Source organism: Camelus ferus, chromosome 23 (genome assembly GCF_009834535.1).
Source record: "Camelus ferus isolate YT-003-E chromosome 23, BCGSAC_Cfer_1.0, whole genome shotgun sequence".
In the NCBI taxonomy this organism is placed as follows: domain Eukaryota; kingdom Metazoa; phylum Chordata; class Mammalia; order Artiodactyla; family Camelidae; genus Camelus; species Camelus ferus.
This window is the reverse complement of record NC_045718.1, coordinates 26,579,541-26,598,466: the sequence shown is the minus strand read 5'-3', so window position 1 is coordinate 26,598,466 and position 18,926 is coordinate 26,579,541. Positions and strand designations below refer to the sequence as shown.

The following is an 18,926-nucleotide window of genomic DNA, read 5'->3' as shown; positions in this document are numbered from 1 at the left end:
ATGTACAATGCAGTTGATCATCTAGTTTTCTCTTTCCAGATGTGTGTGGTGGTTGGGGTTTTTTGCACTGTTTATGTCCGTTATCATCATTATTCCCTCTGAACCTCCTTTCAGAGCAGGAACGTATTTATGTACCTTGATGGGTGCGAAGGGCTGGCTGGGGCAGTTGGCTACCCTGTCAGCTATCAGCTTCCCTGGGGCTCCCCTCCTTCCACAGCCCCACTCACCCATGCAGCAGCCAGGGCCCAGGGGACCCCTCATTCTTGCCCATCTCTATGGCCAGACTCTAGAGCACTGGAGGGAGCTGGAGGGAGAGTGTGATGTAATTGGCTTTAAAGGAGATCAAGATGTGGGGCCCACACATGGTTCTCTATGAGATTACATTTCTTTATGTTCAGAAAGGGGGTGAATTTGTAACTAAGTGACAGAATGAAGACTCTCTTTTGACTCTCAGCTAACAGTGCAGCCTCATAGCAGTAAATACTCCTTGAAAAGGAAGTCCAGCCTCTTCCCCTGTCAAGAGCCTGGCTGCCTGGGCTCCAGGCCTCTCCAGCCTGGTGCAAGGCCTGGTCGTGGCCAGACAAGCACCAGGCTTCCTACACTTGCTGTCCAGGGCTCTGCGTGTTCACTGTGCAGAAACGCACCCAGCAGAACAAAGCTGCTAGTGGGGCAAACCCTTTCCTTGAAATGTGATTAGTACTTGTCAGAGTCTGAACGTCAAGATTTCAGCCACCTTTCATATAGAGGGTTTTTATACTTTGTGACTCAAAACAGATATGCCATCCTCAGGTCCTGCCGTCTTTAGTGTATCTGAAAATACTGTGAAAGGTATTTGATTTAAAAGGTGGATGTGTTTTGCTTGATACCTAAGCAGTATTTTATAAGCAGGCAGAGATTTCCCTACATTACAGTACTATCTGGAAATGCTGACTGTAGATTAAAAGGTCTGCTCGCAGAAGGAGGGAGGTTTACACAGAACAGAGAGACACAAATCCTTGATGGATTGAGCGCCATATAATACAAGGCTATAAATTTCAGATAGCAACTTGATCCTGTTTCTATTAAAAATAGAATATTGAAGAGAACACTGAGGGAAAAAAAAAGCAGGAATGTGTGCTGTTCTTCAGAGGCGTGCAGAGCACCATCATTTGCTGTGTGACGGGGTCAGGGCACACCACACAGTGGGTCTGGCCCATGTTCTTTCTCCCGTTATGCGAAACTAATACTCCCTAGAGAGGCCGGAAAGTACAGAATTGGTAATGTACTTCCTGTATGTATGGAGGAAATAGAATTTTTTTGCTTGAAGAAAAGACAGTTGGGTATTTGAAAGACTCTCACTTATTTCATGCAGGACAGTATATGATCAGAGGCACTTTGAGTGGAGCAGAGGGATTTAATGGGCACCTCCTCTACAGACAATGAGCCCTGAGGATGGGAAGGACTTTGCCTGGAGCCCAGAGCAGATCAGATGCACAAGGAATCTGGGCTGAGTGACTGAGTGCATGGCCACATGTAAGGAAGAGCATCCTGGCAGTGCAAGATTTTAATCATGGAAATTGTTATGGGAAGACGTTGAGTGATCGTTTGTAATCTTTCTAGTGCAAGGAAACAGGGAAGAGGAAAGTTGAGGAGCAGCTTCAATGGAAACAGTCTCTTTCCATGCCTTTCAAGTCTCCCCGTTTGTTTCCTGATGAGCTAGTACTTAGATACTGGCTTCTTTCCCTCTTTTTCCTTGTCTTAGTCTCTTTTTTCTTGTTTAAAGGTTTATTGTAGGAAAATTAGGAACAGTGAGTTAAGACAGATATTAGATGTGGAGTAAAGAGTGTAAAATCTTAAACATGTAATCAGGGGCTCAGATGAGATGGAATCACAATAAGCTTTATTTTGCAATCACACCTAAAGCACCATGAAGAAGAGATACAGGCATTTGGGGGACAGATTGATACTGGATTCTAGGCAGATACTTTGGCTGCCTTAGGATTCACAGACTTTGTAATTTTGACGTACATAGTTTTATGAAATTGAAGGTTATTGAAGATCATTTGTTCCTTCTTATTTTAAAAATCTTGTCTTCTTCGATAATAGTTTTCCACAGTTTGAGTCCTGAAATATTAGTGTCTTGAAGATGATTTGATAGTATTATGTCTTCGTAGGTCATGTGTTTGAAAATGACATTTTTGAAGTAAGTGTAACCATTGTGTGTTTTAGTGATTAACACAAGTTTCTGGGCGCTCTTGCCTCTGCTAATCTTTTTATGTCAGGAGTTAGAACTATGTAGATCAGAGATAATGTTGCAAGAAATAAATATGAATTAAAATAGCTGTTTGTGCCGGCAGATGATGAGGACGGCATGGACTGCATGGACAATGAGAGACGGCCGCACTTCCCTCAGTTTTCCTACTCTGCAAGTGGCCGGGAATAGGTCTCTTACTTCTGCTACTTCACCGTCATCGTAGAGTTATTACTGAAAATGATTCCTGGACATCACACCAGTCCCAGCTCTTACAGATAGCAGGAGCACCTTCAGACGCCCCAGACCAGTCCAAGGTCTTCACCCCTCGCCGCCTTTCACTCACACGAGAACACACATATACGCAAACACTCTCGACTTTTTGTTTTTGCATGAAATTGTATCTCAGTCTAAGGTCTCATGCTGTTGCTGCTACTGTCTTACTATTATAGCAACTTTAAGAGGTAATCTTACAGTCTCTGGAAGTCATGAGCCCACCGTTCATTTGTGCACCAACTGTCATCTTCTGACCTTTTCAGCTTTTGTTTCTCCCTAACAGTGAAGGCTACATGAGATACACTGATTCTAGGTACATTTTTTAACTTTCTAGAAGAGAAATCAAAAACTAATTAGACTAAGAAGATTTAGTTTATAATACAGAACAAGCAGTTGAAGTGTGGTCATGTGCATATGCAAAATCTTAATAAAGCAGATCAGATCAGTGCATAAAGTAGGTATGTGTCACTGAGATCCGGCTGGAATTCATTAGGAAGCATTTGAGAGAAGGACTGAGCAACGGTTAAGACAGAGATATACATATATAAACTTAAATTCCTGTTGGATACTGCAGAGGAAGCCTGCTGTTCCACGCGGACGTCCAGATTCCATGGGCAGTTGTTGGCAAAGGAACACTTTCTACCAAGGAAGGAGGCATATGCACAGCAGAGTCAAGGTCACTTAAAGGGTCTGTGATACGATTTGCACCAGAGAGTATTCCCCCCCCCCCCCCGTGCTTGGAAACCTTTTTCCTTTCTTGCTACTATCACCTCTGATGGCTGAAGAATGTAGACAGGTGTAATGATCCTGCTTTTCACCAAAATTTGTACACCAAGGTAAACAGGCGTTTGCCTTACTTGTTTTAATTTTTTTATTTTCAGTTCTACGTGAATTAGCTTTTTCTCGGATGTTAAAACTTTGAATGTCCTTTTATGATTTTGTTTATATTACAGTAGTATTTATTTTTTAGTGATAAGAATTGTATGTCATGTTAGCAAATGCAGCTCCAACTTACATAAAATAGACTTACTGCAGTTTATTTTGACCCATGTGCAAGGAATGTACACGCTGATGAGAACCATGCACTTTTTCTCCTATATAAACAAATTTTGATGAGGCTCTGAAATTGTACATATAGGGTTAGAGTTTGGCTTTGGGAGAAGAGATGCTGTCATTTAACCCCTTGGTGCTAAAAATGAGAAATCCCCAACTCTCCATGCCAAGGGGTTGAAACCAGTGAGTGTCGATGTTTGCTCTTCTGAGAATGGAAGTGTGCTGACGGCCTGGCAGTATACTGCAATGAAGAAAATTGAGACCTGGATGATAAGCAATGAACTTTACTTGGCAAAATGAACACATCTCGAGTAGTTAACGAAGTGGGCAGTTAAAGGATAAGGACCTAGTGTGTTTATTCTGATCATGGTACATTTATCACTGAATTAAGCCATCAGGGAAAAAACAAGACAAAAAAGAACACCTCCAACTTTTCTTTTTCTGTGTATACTCATGTCCTCAGATTCCAACACTTCTCACTGAAAGGGGACATGTATGCAAACCTCATCTTTCTCCTTCATTAATGATGATCTTCAGATTAAACCCTTTGGTGCTAGGAGCTGACATTTTCCAAAGCAGCCTATGAAGTCCAGGGGGCGGGGGGCCCTTCCTGCGGCAATCAGGAGGCTTCCCGACTCCATGGAGCAATCGTGGAGATGTACTTAGTTAAACTATCTGGCAGCTCCCAAATGGAAGACTGCAGCATGGTGTAGCGCTGTGACTGCGTTGTGTGAAAGAGCAAGTGACTTTCTGAGCAGGATGAATCATACTCATATGCAGATGTCTTAGCCTCTTGACGCTGGAAGTGTGGATTTATAGATATGAAACCACTGCTGGCGGTGGGTGGGCCACTGGGACTGACGGGGGGTTAAAGGGCATTTTACTAAGGCAGCTAAGACATATTCAGACATAGATTTTATCCTAATTTTTCATATTTCTACTTGAGTGAAGTTCATCCTTAATATTGAGTAGGAAGTTACAGTAAATGGTAGTTCATTCTTTCGTACACATATAGCTCAACTTTTTTTTTTTTTTCACTTGGAATTATGTTGAATGTTTCACTTTGACAAGAAAGTAGACTAGGTCTGTCCTGTAAGTTGTCTTGTATCCATTGTATAAAAAGGAAACGCAAGAGAAAGAGAGGACAGCTGAGCTGGGCTGGTGTTCAGAGCATTCATTTCTTCAGAGGGAAAGTATGACACCATACACTAAGCACACTGAGAGTTTGGGCTTTTTTCCAAATCTTAAGGTGATTTCCATGACCTTGGCCAAGGACACTTCCTAAAGATTCAAGGTAGCGTTGACCATGCCCCAGGCTGGCTGCTCTGCACAGCAGGCTCCCCCTCCCCAGCCAGTGCCCGGGGCTCAGTCCTCAGTCCTGTACCCACTCTGAGATTCCGTGAGTGTCACACAAGGTGTTTTCTTGGCTTCAATCTTGAGAATTCCTTACTTTCACTCCCTGACCTCAGTCAGCTGGTGTAGAAAAACAGAAATGTGTTTAGATGAAGATTCTGAAGCTTCCCTTGTGTCTGCCCTTAGCTGAAGTTTTGGATTCTGGCAGATGGAAAGGCCTGAACCGGGAGCCACTCTCTTTGAGTAGAGTTCCAGCTCTGCGGACTCCATCCTGTACCGAGTCTGCCTCTTGCCATGATGCAGCCATCCTGGAGGAAATGGGCCGTTTCTGCTTGGATTTTCAGCAGGGCTGCTCACAGCTTTGCTTTCCACACTAACTACATAGCATTATTCCAGTGTTTTCCATTTCCCATACCTGATTTCCGGCTTCTTAAAGCTGACTGTTCTTGCAGGGGCCACTTGCCTCTCTTCGAGTCCAGAGTAAGGGCCCCCCCACTAACTGCAGGGTCTCTATATCACACCTCAGTGTACACACTTTGCTGCTACTGTTTGTACTGTCCACAGTAGAATTTCCTTACCTTGCTCCTGGTAGTGCATTACAGGCAAGCATGAAATGTAAAGTATTTATTTAAATAAAAAGAAAACCTCTAAATTGGTAATTGAATTACCTCCCTGTAGCTTTATAGTTTGTGACATTTCTTGACCTTGCTAGTTCTTTCATTAGATCCGCGCAAGATCTAGTCATCTGGTTAAGGATTTTAAGCAGACGCAACTATGAACCCAAGAAACTGTATTACTATTACTGTTGGTCATACTAAAACTGTTTATTTCCTTACGTATATGACCCACAAGGATGTGAAATAACGACAAGAAACTGTTTTTGTACACTGTACATCCTTAGTATTTTTACACGTATATGATAGGGATGCACATTATTTTCCTTCGTACAGACAGCTTAAATAAAGCACTATGTCAATCTGCTACTTCTCTGTTTATTGTTGTTGGACGTGGTTCTGCAATCTCAGAAAATTAAACATTAGACTTCTGAAAAAAAAAAAAGATTAATAGCTCCACCTGCACCTGGTATTAACCTATTCTATTTAAAATGTGACAGGAAAGTATGTAAGTTTCTTGTAGCTCCAAACACAGAATTATTTTGTTTCTTCAAAAAAATGGCGATAGTGCAGTTATACAAACTTTGATGAAGGGATCCTTCCAAAGGGGAGATGCTGACCTCTCAGCGATGGGTTTAGGCCAGATCTGTGATGCCAGAGACGGACTAGGTCTCTTTGGAGATTGGTTAAGCCCCTGATAGTCTTTACACCAGGTGGTTTGGACCCAGAATTCTTAAGAAGCATAGCTCACTAGTAATGTCTTCCTGATAATGTGTTGCTCTGCATACTTCTTTCTTAGAATATATTTTTAAAACTTCAGGGCAAATTAACCAACTTAGACATGGGTGATAGATGGATAGGAGGGCTGGCCTACGGTCTGATTTATCCAGGAGCATTCTGGATGGGGCCTTTTTCTGATTTTACCTCATAAACCTACTGTTGTAGAAACTTGGCTTTGCTCCTGTGACTGTGCCAGATAGGGGAAGGCTTTGGGACCAGAGTTGGTCAGGCACGTACGTGTATGCCACACAGCCGAACGGGAGGGCTTCCTCACACGGGCGCCTCTCTCAGAACCACTGGGGTTGACAGATCCAGGAGGCTAACATAAAGTGACCTCTGTAATTATTTAAAGGTGCTATTTTTAGAATTGTGTAATTTATTTACTGTTCCTGAAACAGAATTAGGGACAATTAACACGTGACAACCTTTATGTCTAGCACATTTGATGAAATCAAAAAGCTTCTAAATTTGAACAGAAGTTCTGTCCTTCCAGGCTGGAACTGTGTCCATGCGCAAGAGGCTCAAATGGTCTTTGTGGGTGTATCGTCCCACTGCCTCCGAAGCCTAAGCCACGTCCATGAGAGGCCATGGTGATGGTGGTAGTGGTGGTGACGGTGTTGGTGGTGACAGAGCGCTGCTGGGAGAACAGCCTGAGGTCAGGGACTAGTCCCGACTGCAGCCTTGCCCTTGCTGTTCCAGTGTCATCCTCAAGAACAACACAACACTTTCAGTGCCCATTTTTATTACTTTAAAGCAGTTGAGGGCTTGTGTATAGTAGAAATACTATTTTAAACTAAAACAATGATCTGTGTACAGGTATTTGATAGAATTCTAAGTAAATTTTGTAATTTCATGAAGTACGTTTTTAGGCTCCCTCTCAGTTACTGCATTTTGAAGAAGAAACCTGACGCCATCAAGCCAAAGATGCTTTTTGTCTGTTTTTGTTGTTAACAGAGTGGAGAGGATAATGCTTAGTGCTTCCTGGTGTCTTCTGACTGTGCACAAATTAGCAGGATGATAAATAATGGAGGCTTACAGGATGTTGATTAAAAGCAAAGTTGAAGGATGCCATGTGCAGATCATCAAGAGGGAAAGAAGCAGGAAAGGCAGGAAGAAGGTTTGGTCCTTCACACCCTTTGGCCTAGTTAAAATACGTGCCTTTTTTGGTATTTTTTTCATCATTACAAGATAAAAAGGAAACATTACAATTCAAGTCTTCAAAAAGTTTATTTATTGAAATTCATATGTGTAACAAAGCATACAAGTGAGCAGATATAAAAACATACTAACTTCAAGCCATTTTGGAAAACATACACCAGGAGGTCTCCTCATCTAGTCTCAGACTTCAGCTCCAGCCCGTCTGCCCTGCAGGGACCACTTGGCAGCGAATGTGGCAATGACGACGCAGCTCACCGCAGTCCGGGGCGGTGTCCACTGGGGAGGTCGCAGTGCATTGTGACATCTTACGTACAAATCAAATGAATGTAAATATCTCTTTGTAAATCATTTATTTCACTCTGTTTCATCCAGGTCAGCAATCAGATTGTGGCATGCTGGGTAACTGGAAAAAAATGATAATAAAAAGTAAGTTTAAATAGATCATGTTCTTCAATGTGATTTGTCTTCTTACTGGTTTAGTCACTTCTTTCCAAGGTTTTTGAGAAAATTCTTTTGCTAAAAATACAGAAATTATATTAACCAATTGTATGCGAAATTTATAGGACTATAAGGTGAACTCTTGTTTTAATGCTTTAAATCTGAAAACAACCTGATTTCTGGACATTCGTGTGTCTCTTAAATAAGGCTGATCTGATGACAGGACTTGGCCAAAGAGCCACCTCTGTCCCCATAGGCAGGGGAAAGGAGACAGTGATTCGTGCTAGAGTCTGTTTACTGAAAATTGCTCAGACGTTACAGTGAGTAAAACTAGACCGAAAAACAGGATATAGATCAGGTGTCCCTAAGAAATTCCTGGTGAAGTGATACAAGCTAAAACCTCCTAGTTTTTCAATGCAGACAGTGTATTTTAACATATATAAAGGCATTTTTACATGGAAACCACCTCCCACAGGCTGGAAGAGGGAATTTGGTGTATGTGGTCTCTCAGTTTTAAATAGAATAAATGTTTCAAAACTAGCTCATGAAAACTGGGTTGAGGGAGTCACAAGTTAGGAAATCCGTATTCACTGCTGCCTGCCCTGGCTGACGTGGCTGTTCAAATTAGTGCAGAATAAACCAGGTCAGGAAGTGGTGTCAGAAACCACTGGAAATAGTTACATTCCACAAAACGTTTCTCAAGTACCTTCTATGTCCTATATGGGAAGATGAGTCAGACATGGTCCTTGCCCTCCAGGAATGTGACATCTCAGAGAAGATGGGGACTGGGCAGAGGGCTAAGGTGGTAACTACCAAGTCCCCATTTTCACTTCAACAGAGAAATCAGAATGCAGAGCAGGGTCATAGGCCTGCCCCGTCTCTGGCTGGGTGAGACTCGTCCTCAAGAGAAACAGGTGGGCTCTGCACTCCCGAATAGAGACTTGCTGAGCTAGAATCAGAGAGGGCTCTTGTTAACCCAACCTAGGCCTCGATTACAGGACAATGAGTGAAACCCAGATCAGAGTTTGCACAAAAGAAACTTGAAAATCAGTCTTGCCTTGCCTGCTTACATTTCAAGTAGATTTCCCAGTGTATGTGAGGCACTCCTCATGACTTTTTTTGAAGTATAGTCAGTTATAATGTGTCGGTTTCTGGTGTACAGCACAATGTCCCAGTCATGCATATATATATATACATATATTTATTTTCATATTCTCTTTCATTAAAGGTTATTACAAGATACTGAATATAGTTCCCTGTGCTATACAGAAGAAATTTTTTAAATTTATTTTTGTAGTGGCTAACATTTGTAAATCTCAAACGCCCAAATTTATCCCTTCCCATCACCCCCTTTCCCTCCAGTAACCATAAGATTGTTTACTGTGTCTGCAAGTCTTTCTGTTTTGTAGATGAGTTCATTAATGTCCTGTTTTTTCTCTTTTTTTAGATTCCACATATGAGTGATATATGGTATTTTTCTTTCTCTTTCTTAATTATTTCACTTAGAATGATGATCAGTAGGTCCTTCCATGTTGCTGTAAATGGCATTATTTTATTCTTTTTTATGGCTGAGTGATATTCTATTGTATAAATATACACAACTTCTTTATCCAGTCCTCTGTTGATGGACATTTAGGTTGCTCCTGTGCCTTGGTTATTGTAAATAGTGCTGCTGTGAACATTGGGGTGCATGTATCTTTCTGAATTAGAGCTCCCTCCAGATATATGCCCAGGAGTGGGACTGCTGGGTCATATGGTAACTCTACTTGTAGTTTTTTTTAGGAATCTCCATACTGTGGCTGCACCAAACTACATTCCCACCAACAGTGTACGGGGGTTCCCTTTTCTCCACACCCTCTCCAGCACTTACCATTCGATAAACCTCCTAGAAGAAAACCTAGGCAAACATTGTCTGACATAAATCTCAGCAATGTTCTCCTAGGGCAGTCTACCCAGGCAATAGAAATAAATGCAAAAATACACAAATGGGACCTAATTACACTTACAAGCTTTTGCACAGCAAAGGAAACCATAAGTAAAACAAAATGACAACCTGTGGAATGGGAGAAAACATTTGCAAATGATGCAACTGACAGAGGTTTAATTTCCAGAATATATAAACAGCTCATACAACTTAATAACAAAAAAACAAACCACCCAAGCCAAAAATGGGCAGAAGACCTAAACAAGCAATTCTCCCATGAAGACATACAAATGGCCAATAGGCACAGGAAAAAATGCTCAATATTGCTAATTATCAGAAAAATGCAAATCAAAACTACAATGAGGTATCACCTCACACCAGTCAGGATGGCTGTCACTCAGAAGTCCTCAGGACAAGTCTGTGGGAGATCAGTTTATCACGTGTGCAGCCCTCTCCCTCTGGCAGGGCAGGAGGCTCCCCCGGCGCCCTGAGGAAGTTGTGTCTGTGTGCGGCCTCAGGGGGGCCCCACAGGGCTTCTGAGCAGCGCAGGGAGGCCGTGGGTCCCGGGGCCCCACCGCTGCAGAAAGGGCACCCTCTGTCCTCAGACGGCCACCAACTCCATCTGCCCATTAAACACAGGATCTCTGAGAGCCGATCTGCCTCCAGTCTTGATCAGTCGGCTCGTGGCCGGCTTGAAGGACCTCCTTTCCCACAGACGGGCAGGCTGGAGCTGACCGGGAGCCCCGGAGATGGTGGCTTACTTTCTAACTCTAAAGACTCAGGGGTGTCTCTGAATACGAGGGCAAGCATAAACCTCAACAGGCACATTTCAAAAGAAAAATTTAACTGAACTTCAGGTAGGAAACACACCCGTAACACGCACAACAGAGAACAGTAAAGACATTAAGTAGAAGGAAAATGCATTGCGGGGTTTTTTTAACCAAGCTCCAGGAAACGAGCATTTCTCACCAGGGGTCTTTGCGGTTCCTGTGACTCCAGGCTCCCTGGGACCTGACCATCACCTGACCGAGACCCTGCTGCGGGGAGGGGTTCAGCCTGCTTTTCTCTCCCGGGAGCAACTCGGCCATCACTGTCTTCTTGTCGGTTTTCTCTTTCATTTGGTTTTGAGGCGAAGCCCAGTAATCCTCCCCACTTTCGTATCACAGTACTTAGCGTTCACACTCGGTCCCCTCGCCCACCACCGCCCAACCACGGTGACCATTCAGTAAATGTGACGATGAGTAGTTGACCCTAATTACAGCAACTTGCCTGCTAAACATAGCACTTGCTGTCACCCTCGGATCTTTACTAAGGAATGTTTCTGTGTTCTTCCCCCCGGCCAGTGGCATGTCCACAGAGAAGCTTTAGTTATCGCCCAAATCGGGCTCATCTGCCATCACTTCTTAGGGATACTAGCCATGCCTACTCCCAGAAAGTTGGTTCACTGTTCACGCCACAGTGGCCACAGTCTGGCTGTAAGGGAGACAAGGGCGTGTGTGCCGGTGGGCATCAGCCGGTTTGAACTGTGTGTTGAGCCCTCAGCCACCATCCTCCCACCTTGATGACAAGTGTGCCTTCAGACTTGTTACCAAGGCCCCTTGCTGTTAGCCCTCCTAGGTGGTGTGGCCACATCTGCAGTGGCCAGTGGCTGCCCTCCAGACTGAAGAGGGCTGAAGGTACCCTGGCAGCTGCTCTTCTGAAGTGCTGTCCACAGATGACACAAATGCTCCAGGACTGCAAGCTCGCGACTGACCTGTTTTCTTTGTTCTCGTTTTAAACCCTAACAGAGCCTTCTCTCCACAAATCCTGGCTTCCGTGTCTAATTTGTTTCTGAAGTTTAACTTTAAATTCAGAGTTTAAAAAATGAGTCTCTCTGGGTGACCTGAATTGTTCCCCAGGCAACCACACCGTGGGGTCCAGCAGGCCTTCTCTGCCTCTTTGTTCCCAAGCCTGTGGCCCAGGGATGTCACAGTCCAGCGCGGCCCTGCCCACGGGGGTGCTAGCAGCCCCTGCAAACGGAATACCCATCCTTGGTCTCTCCCTTGCTCATCTGTAGATTTTCTGTTGCTGTGTGGCCAGGTCAAAAAGTGGACCTGTCCTGTTTTTAACTAGAGAGGGCAGGATCCCTCCCCCAACCTCTGTCCGAGGCATTTCAAAGGTTGGCCTCTGTTGACAGAGCTCCAGGGAAGCCACCAGTACCTGCCCTCACTACACCCCCACCTTGAGAGCCAGGCCACTGCGCTGCAACTTTCCCAGCCAGGGCCCAGCTGCAGGCCGCTGCCCCGGGAGAAAAAAGCCTCCCTCCCCTTCCAACCAGCCCAAGGCCCAGGGGATGAAGACCAGTCTCTCTGGAAGTTCATTTCCCAGTTCTCTTCACTCCACTTCTCCGGGCCCGATTTTTCTGTTTGTGTAAAAAGGATGTTAAATGATTTCTCCAAGTGGCCCTTTCCAGCCTGCAGGGATCTCAGTGCCACCCTGCTGGCTGGCCATCTCTTCTGGGCTCTGGTAATGCAGGGAGCTCCCTTTTAAAAGGAAGCTGGTTCTATTATTAGTTAGGTTTTTTTGTTTCTTTGTTTTTTTAAAGCAGAAACTGAGTGATGTGGAAGCTAAAAACTTCCCCGAAGGGCTACAGAACGAAGGTTTGAACCTGGGCGGTTTGACCTCAGAGTCCGGCTCTGTTTCATGCTGTTCCGGCCGGCCTGGGGGAAGGGCACGCAAGCGACCAGGGCTGACGTTTGCGGGATTCAGTAGGAATCGGATGTCGGGCAGCCTGGAACCAACAAGCCAAGTGGCCTATGGATGGTCACCGATTTGTCCTCACCAGTCCTCTGGGGAACCTGGTGGAAACGTGGCCTCGGACATGGCTGCCAACCTGTGAGAAGGCAATTCTCCGCCCAGGGCTCACGGTCATGAACTCCGGGGAGAGGCCTGGGCCTGCCTCCGCCCAGCACAGATCACCGAAGCTCTGGCTGAGCTGCCCCTCCCTCGGCCGGCACAGCTGCCAGGCGGGCAGGAGGTCACAGCAAGGTCACTGCAGACCCTCAGTTCGTTCTTCCCTCTGGGCCTCCAACAATAAAAGCTCTGTGGCAGTCAGAGTGCAAGCCCCATTTTTTCTGGACTCCAAGGCCTGGCTTTGCTGCCTCCGGGGTCCGAAACAGGAAAAGAACTATAGAAGCCAGAAAAATGCAAAGGTAGAAGCAGGACAGACTTCCTTGCAGAAAGAGGCTGAAGACGGGGATTCCTGGGCTTCCCGGGAAACAGCGTCTTGAGCTGGACGTGGGGGGAAGCAGGGAGTCCTGCGCACAGGCAGGCGCGGTCCGAGCTGGAGGACACACGCCCGGGGCTGGCATCTGCTACGCCAGCCCTCCTCCCCAGCACACACTCAACACGAGGTTCCTTCCAGAACCCGTGGGATCCCGGGTTTGTCACCTTCCAGCTTTCTTGAATCCCATGAGTCACGAGAACTTCCCCTGCACATGGGCAGGGGTCTGTGTTTTATAGGAACCATGTTTCCATGGTAAATAGATTTTAAGAATTCCCAAAGGACAGACAGTGTCACCAACAGCAGAGAGTGGAGCCTCTGGCTGCCTCATGTTTGAAAGCGTTAAAAATAAAGACAACATTGACATTTGGGGTTGTAATGTGACGGAATTACAGTCTTTTAAAGGCAAGAACCACTTATCTACACTACATGTAATATTCAGTGTTTTGTTCACTTGTCTAATTGGATTAAAATATTTAGCTCCCTTTAAAATCTTGATTGTGAATTTATATTGCAAAATGTAACGTCTGACTCGGGAAGCACTAAGTGGAGCAAATGTATCTGAAGCAATGTAAAAATTCAATTTATTTTTCTTCCATGAGTCTTACTCTGAAATTATTCACTCTTGGACAAACTGAACTCGTAACAGAAGAGTAAGTTTGGCTTAAAGGAATCTGCATGCACTTTTCAATATTACCCATGCACAGGGCCTTTAGTTAAAAAAAAGAAAAGTTAAACTATGCTATTTGAGTTGCTTGGGGAAGCTTCTCTGAGGGTCACAAGACCCTGACGTTAGAAACGCAGCACCAGGGGTCTTACGTCACTCTTAACCACACTCAGGCAGCAGGGAGTTAATGACATTTTAGCTGCATATGTTCAAGTTTATTTAAAAAAATATGCAAGTCACTTTGGTTGACAGTGTCTTGTACACAGTTTTGAAAGAATCAGGGCAAACTTTAACAGAGTCAGTTTTTATTTGAAAAATATTTTCTGGGAATGTATCAGTGTTTATTTTTGAGACTGACAATTCGGGTGAAAATCAGGATAAAAACAAAAAAACAACAATTTGGTTGAAATCAAATTGTTTGTTTTCATCTATTTAGAATTCTTTCCAAAAAATCTTGGTTCAGGAGGAGGCTTTTTAATTTATTTTATTCAGTGTATTTGCTGTTCTATTCAAGCACCATCTGTCCTGCAGGTAGCTAGCTTTGCAGAAGCTCCGACGTTAGCTGGGTGAAGCCCCCAGGGCTCAAGGAAGGACACCACAGACCTGGTGAACACCTCCGAGTCCCAGCTGGGCTCCTCTGAGGGAGCCCAGCCGAGCGGCCCTCAGGGGAGCTCACATTTCTGAAGCCTCCCTTCCCTCTCCTTCTGGTCACAAACAGGCCTCTCCTCCCTGGGTCATCATCTGTGTCTTTGTTTCGTGTGCTTGTTTTCAGCTCTCTTCACGAGTCCTTTGGTATAACGAGATAATGTCCATGATTTTGAATATAATCACATATGGCTGCTGGATCCACGCACAAGTTTAAATCAAATTAGAAAGTGCATTCACTGCCAAAAATGCTCTGAAGTCATAGGGCCAACTGATTAATCACCAATAAGTCGGCTTCAGATGCTGTTTTCTAAACTGTAAAAGTGATGAAGGGACTCAAAAGGCAGCCTCCCCAGACTGAACCCTGAGGACAGACCCAAACAGCCTGCTGCGACAGAGGCTATCAGAAAGTGAAAATCAGCTGGAACCATATTCATTGCCAAATAAATACATAAACAAAGAAAAGAATCTTGATGTAAATGCCAGTCCTCTAAGTGGACAGTTAATTTCCATTCTTTCCTGTCTCTCAGATGCCATTCTCCCCAAGAAAAGACTCTTATTTCCTAACCAGCTGGCATCACCTTCCCGGCCAGATGTTAGCACCCCAGGCACTGGGTCACAGGCCTCTGACCCGGCTCCCAGCTGTCAGGCCTTGCCGAAACTCCTCTGGGACCCTTACCCTGGACACCACCCCCACCACTGCTGCCAGGGGCCGTCCTTCCCCAGCTGGGCCTGCCTCCTGAGAAGAAGTGAGTGCTGCTCCTCCCGGCTGAGCTCTCTAAGCGTCTCCTGTCCCTGGAGAGAACAGAGGGGACTCGTGTTTGGAGCAAGGCTGGGCCAGTGCTTTCATGTCTGTATCTCTATAAGAACCAGCAGAGCATTTCATGTTTTAAAAGCTCTTTTCTAGAAGGTTCCCCTCAAGAATGAAGCAGAATTCATAAAGACATCGTTTATAATCAGTCCTAAACTAAGATCAAGTCCAAAAAGCAGCCTTGAGCTTGGCAATGAGCACCCCGAGCCACGCCCACTGGGTCCCTGCAGGGCTGGCCCGGCTCTCGCCAGACTGGCCACCACCGGACGGCTGCGTTTCAGGGCAAGACGGGAATTCTCACGGGCAAAAATGTCAGTGCGGCAGTTAGGCCTGGGACCAGCTCCCTGTGCCAGGCATGTTGTTGTGCATGTTTCAGAAGTTAAGCAGAAACAATTTGGAATAATGAACCCTTCTAAACAGACTAGATGTTTCCTGTCAGAGGCCACAGGCCAACCGGAGGCCGGCATCTGCTGCAGGGCCCAGGGCTCGTGCACAGGAGCGAACTGGGGGATGTGACTCAGCTTCAGAGCAGCTGCCCAGGCCAGAAAACAGCCATTCTCTTTTGAGAATTGGGTAGATGGGGTTTTTTGGGTTTGACATGCAGAATTAAGTTATTATGCTTAATTCATCCAGGCTGAGGAAACAGAGGCCTTTAGCTAAATCACCTCGAAACCAGAGATGAGCCACAGGACTCTCTCGGGTAAAGGGTGGGGTGGGGTGGGGTTGATGTGGCTGGTCACTCCGAAACTCGGGGGGGAAGCGCCCTCCAGACACCTGCTGGGGGCAAACCGCAGCCTCTCTCATCCCCAGGGCTCACTGGCAGCTAAACACACGGCTCATGTTTATTCCATGGCACGAGGAGGCCTAACGCCGCACGTGGGTGGAAAGAGCTGGCCTTCGGTTTAGATGTTTGGCCGAGAGCTTGCAAAACCGGGTCCCTGCCCCATCTTTGAACACTAGTATTTGCTACTGAAACCACTATTTCCTCTACCAAATTTTTCTCATAAGGTTCATATTAAAATAACTCCAAATGTCGTATCTGAATGTGAAAGATCCCTTTGGAGGTGAGCCAGATGGGCAAGTACGAGACAGCACAGGGTGGTCCAATCATTTCTCTTGTTCAGGCAAGGGAAGAAAGACCTGCTCATTTTTCGAAAGAAGTTTGAGGTTTTAGAGTTTTTTTTTTTTTAATGCATTTTATAAAAATTTTGCAATTCATTTGGCAATTATCAGGGTTTTAAAGCCCTGGAAGAGGTTTCTAAGCGTCGATAACCCATGTTAAGATCTGAGTGGGATGTAAGGGAGGCAGATGGGGAGGTAAAAGGCAAAGCCCACAGGACAGTGATCTGGTCCAGGCTGGAGAGGAACCTGCCACGCGCTCAGAGCTCGTACAGAAGACTCTCCACAACCCGAGTCCTGGGTCATTCTTGGCTCTTGGAGGCCAGGAGGTTCGCTTGTGCCATGAGCTGCAGTCCTTCCACCTGCCTGGATACCTGCTACCCTGATCTTTGGTTGGCACCACCCTGGACCCCTCCAAGGACCTGCCCGGACAGCTGGGTTCTGGTCTAGTTTAGGCTGCACCTGTGCACGTCCAAGGAGCTATGGGCACCACAGGGTGCGGCCCTCCCTGGGCTTCTCACAGGACCTTCTCCAGTTTGGAGAGGGAAGGAAAAGAAACACTGACATTTCTTTGGCCTGCAATATGCAAGAAATCCTGCCAGGTACCTCACAGCTGCCCCCACTGAACACTTCCAGTGTCCTTTGAGCTAGGTGGTAGAGCATCCACTGTGCACGTGTGGAAGCTGAGGCTTAGAAGAGACTTCAATGACTTGTTCAGGGCCTCACAACAGTGGTGCACCCTGGAATCATTCTCTGTTCTTTCTGCCTCTAAACATTTTCAGAGGTTTTCCAACCCTAGTGTCCTGCAGAATTATCCAAAGAGCTCGTTAAAATGCAGGTTCCTGGGCCCTGCTCCCAGAGATGCTGCCTTAGTGTTTGCAAGGAAAGGCCCTGGAATCCATGTTCCTTCATTTATTTGTTCACATGCATCCCAGATGACTATCTGACTGCAGGCTGTGGGGCTCATGCACCACCCGTCCCTGCGAGCAGCCTCAGAGGCCCTGGGGAGACAGACACGCAGGCGTGTCTCCATCCCTGGGCCTGAGCTCAGTGACTGGCACCTGGGGTTGCTCACTTCCTATTTGTGGAACAGAGGGTTTTGGTGGGCTGAGTGGGAAAAGCTGCTCAGAGGCTATTCATTTGGACACATGGTCATTTTGAAAACAGAATGAGAGACAGTTTCTCATTATTTTCATTTCCAGATACATTTTCTCTATTAATCATTCCAAACATTCACTGCAGGACGTCCCCCGGGCACTCATGGAGCACTTGGGTGCAATCCTAATTAGAGGCCAAGGCCACAGCCAGCCCATGGACCACCTCATTATCCTGACAAATTGCTTGAAGGGGCAAAAAACACAGCCCCTCTGATGGGAAGAGAAGCAATTTAGGGGGAAAAGTTTCATTCAATACTCCAAACTCACCTGGAGACTTCTTTCCTCCACCATCCCTGCTGGTGGCCCCAAACCTAACCTGAACAGGGAAAGCCTGGGTTGTGGAGTCAGACTTAGGCGCCATTTGCACTGTCCCTACCTGCTAGCGGTATATGCTTGTGTGAGCCTCAGTTTCCCTATCTGTAAAATGGAGACAGTAATCAATCTTGCAGACTTGTTCAAAGAAAGTTACTGCGTGTTATCTGTGTAACACCACTAGGCCCTCTGCAAGCACTCCAAGCCTTAGCTCAGTTGTCTATCAGCTGATTTAGAACAAGACTCCCGCATTCCTCTCACAATGACTCTCCTAACAGGAAGCGCCTCTTTCTTCAACCAGTTCAAACTGTACATGTCCTCCAGGGGCAGTTCAAAGCCAGCCTCCTCCAGAAGGCCCCCTGAGCACACCCCCGCTGCATGCCCGCGCAGTGCGGCTCAGCCCTCACTCCGTGTGGCTCACTGATTCACGCCTACTCTCCCGCACCAACGTGTGCTCCCTAAACAGGGAGCCTCTGTGTCCTCTGCTGCGCCCAGCACAGGCTTCAGGATTGCCCCCCCCCCCCAGCTTATTCGCTAACCACGGTGACCCTGGGGACTTTAGCCTCATAAGACGCGGCTCTGGGAAAGGAACAAGAAAAAGACCATGGGCACCCTGAGCATCAGGGTGGTGAGCCCGCCACGAACAGTACCTGCAGTCTCAGACGTCCCACCTCTTCCGACAGGCTCTGTCTCTCCAGCAGGAGCTGGTTCTGCCTGTTGAGGAGCTGCACCAGCTGCTGGGCGGTGGCCTGGCTGTGCTTTTCCAGCTGCTTTAGCCTGGAAAAAAGAAAACAAAAAACCATGGCAGTTTAGCGATGGGTCCTGAGAACTGGGGGCAGTCGGCATCAGAGAGCAGAGGGGCAGAACCTTCAGCCCTTTTGCCGTCTTCCATTGCTCTGTGTGCTGGAGGGAAGCTCCTGGCAGTGAGCTAGCAGCTGTAAGTCAGGGGGACCCTGAAGCGAGATTTGGTTTGGCTTGTGATGGGCCCTTGTGATGGAACACACTTGTTAAGTGAATGAAATTGTATCAGATGAGGATGGGAATTGGGGTCTCCTGGGTGAGCTGTCAATCAGCAAGCACAGGGAAGTTGGATAAGCTAAAGAAAAATGCAAACCTTAAACTTACAG

The 18,926-nt window shown here is 46.1% G+C and overlaps 2 protein-coding genes across 19 annotated transcripts in view; one reads left to right on the top strand and one right to left on the bottom strand.

Annotated features, from left to right (window-relative positions):
• The window catches only part of AKT3 (AKT serine/threonine kinase 3), a 207,549-nt gene extending 201,654 nt beyond the window's left edge, over positions 1–5,895 (top strand). For all 7 annotated transcript variants that reach the window (XM_032466537.1, XM_032466539.1, XM_032466538.1 and 4 more), the window contains one exon: positions 2,337–5,895. In XM_032466537.1, the coding sequence (XP_032322428.1) occupies positions 2,337–2,422 (86 nt within the window). In that variant the 3' untranslated portion in view covers positions 2,423–5,895. The remainder of the gene's footprint in view (positions 1–2,336) is intronic.
• Positions 5,896–7,514: 1,619 nt separating this feature from the next.
• The window catches only part of SDCCAG8 (SHH signaling and ciliogenesis regulator SDCCAG8), a 185,785-nt gene continuing 174,373 nt past the window's right edge, over positions 7,515–18,926 (bottom strand). For all 12 annotated transcript variants that reach the window (XM_032466534.1, XM_032466526.1, XM_032466522.1 and 9 more), the window contains 2 exons: positions 18,450–18,576; positions 7,515–7,867 (listed from right to left, as the gene is read on the bottom strand). In XM_032466534.1, coding sequence (XP_032322425.1) covers positions 7,845–7,867; positions 18,450–18,576 — 150 coding nt within the window. In that variant the 3' untranslated portion in view covers positions 7,515–7,844. The remainder of the gene's footprint in view (positions 7,868–18,449; positions 18,577–18,926) is intronic.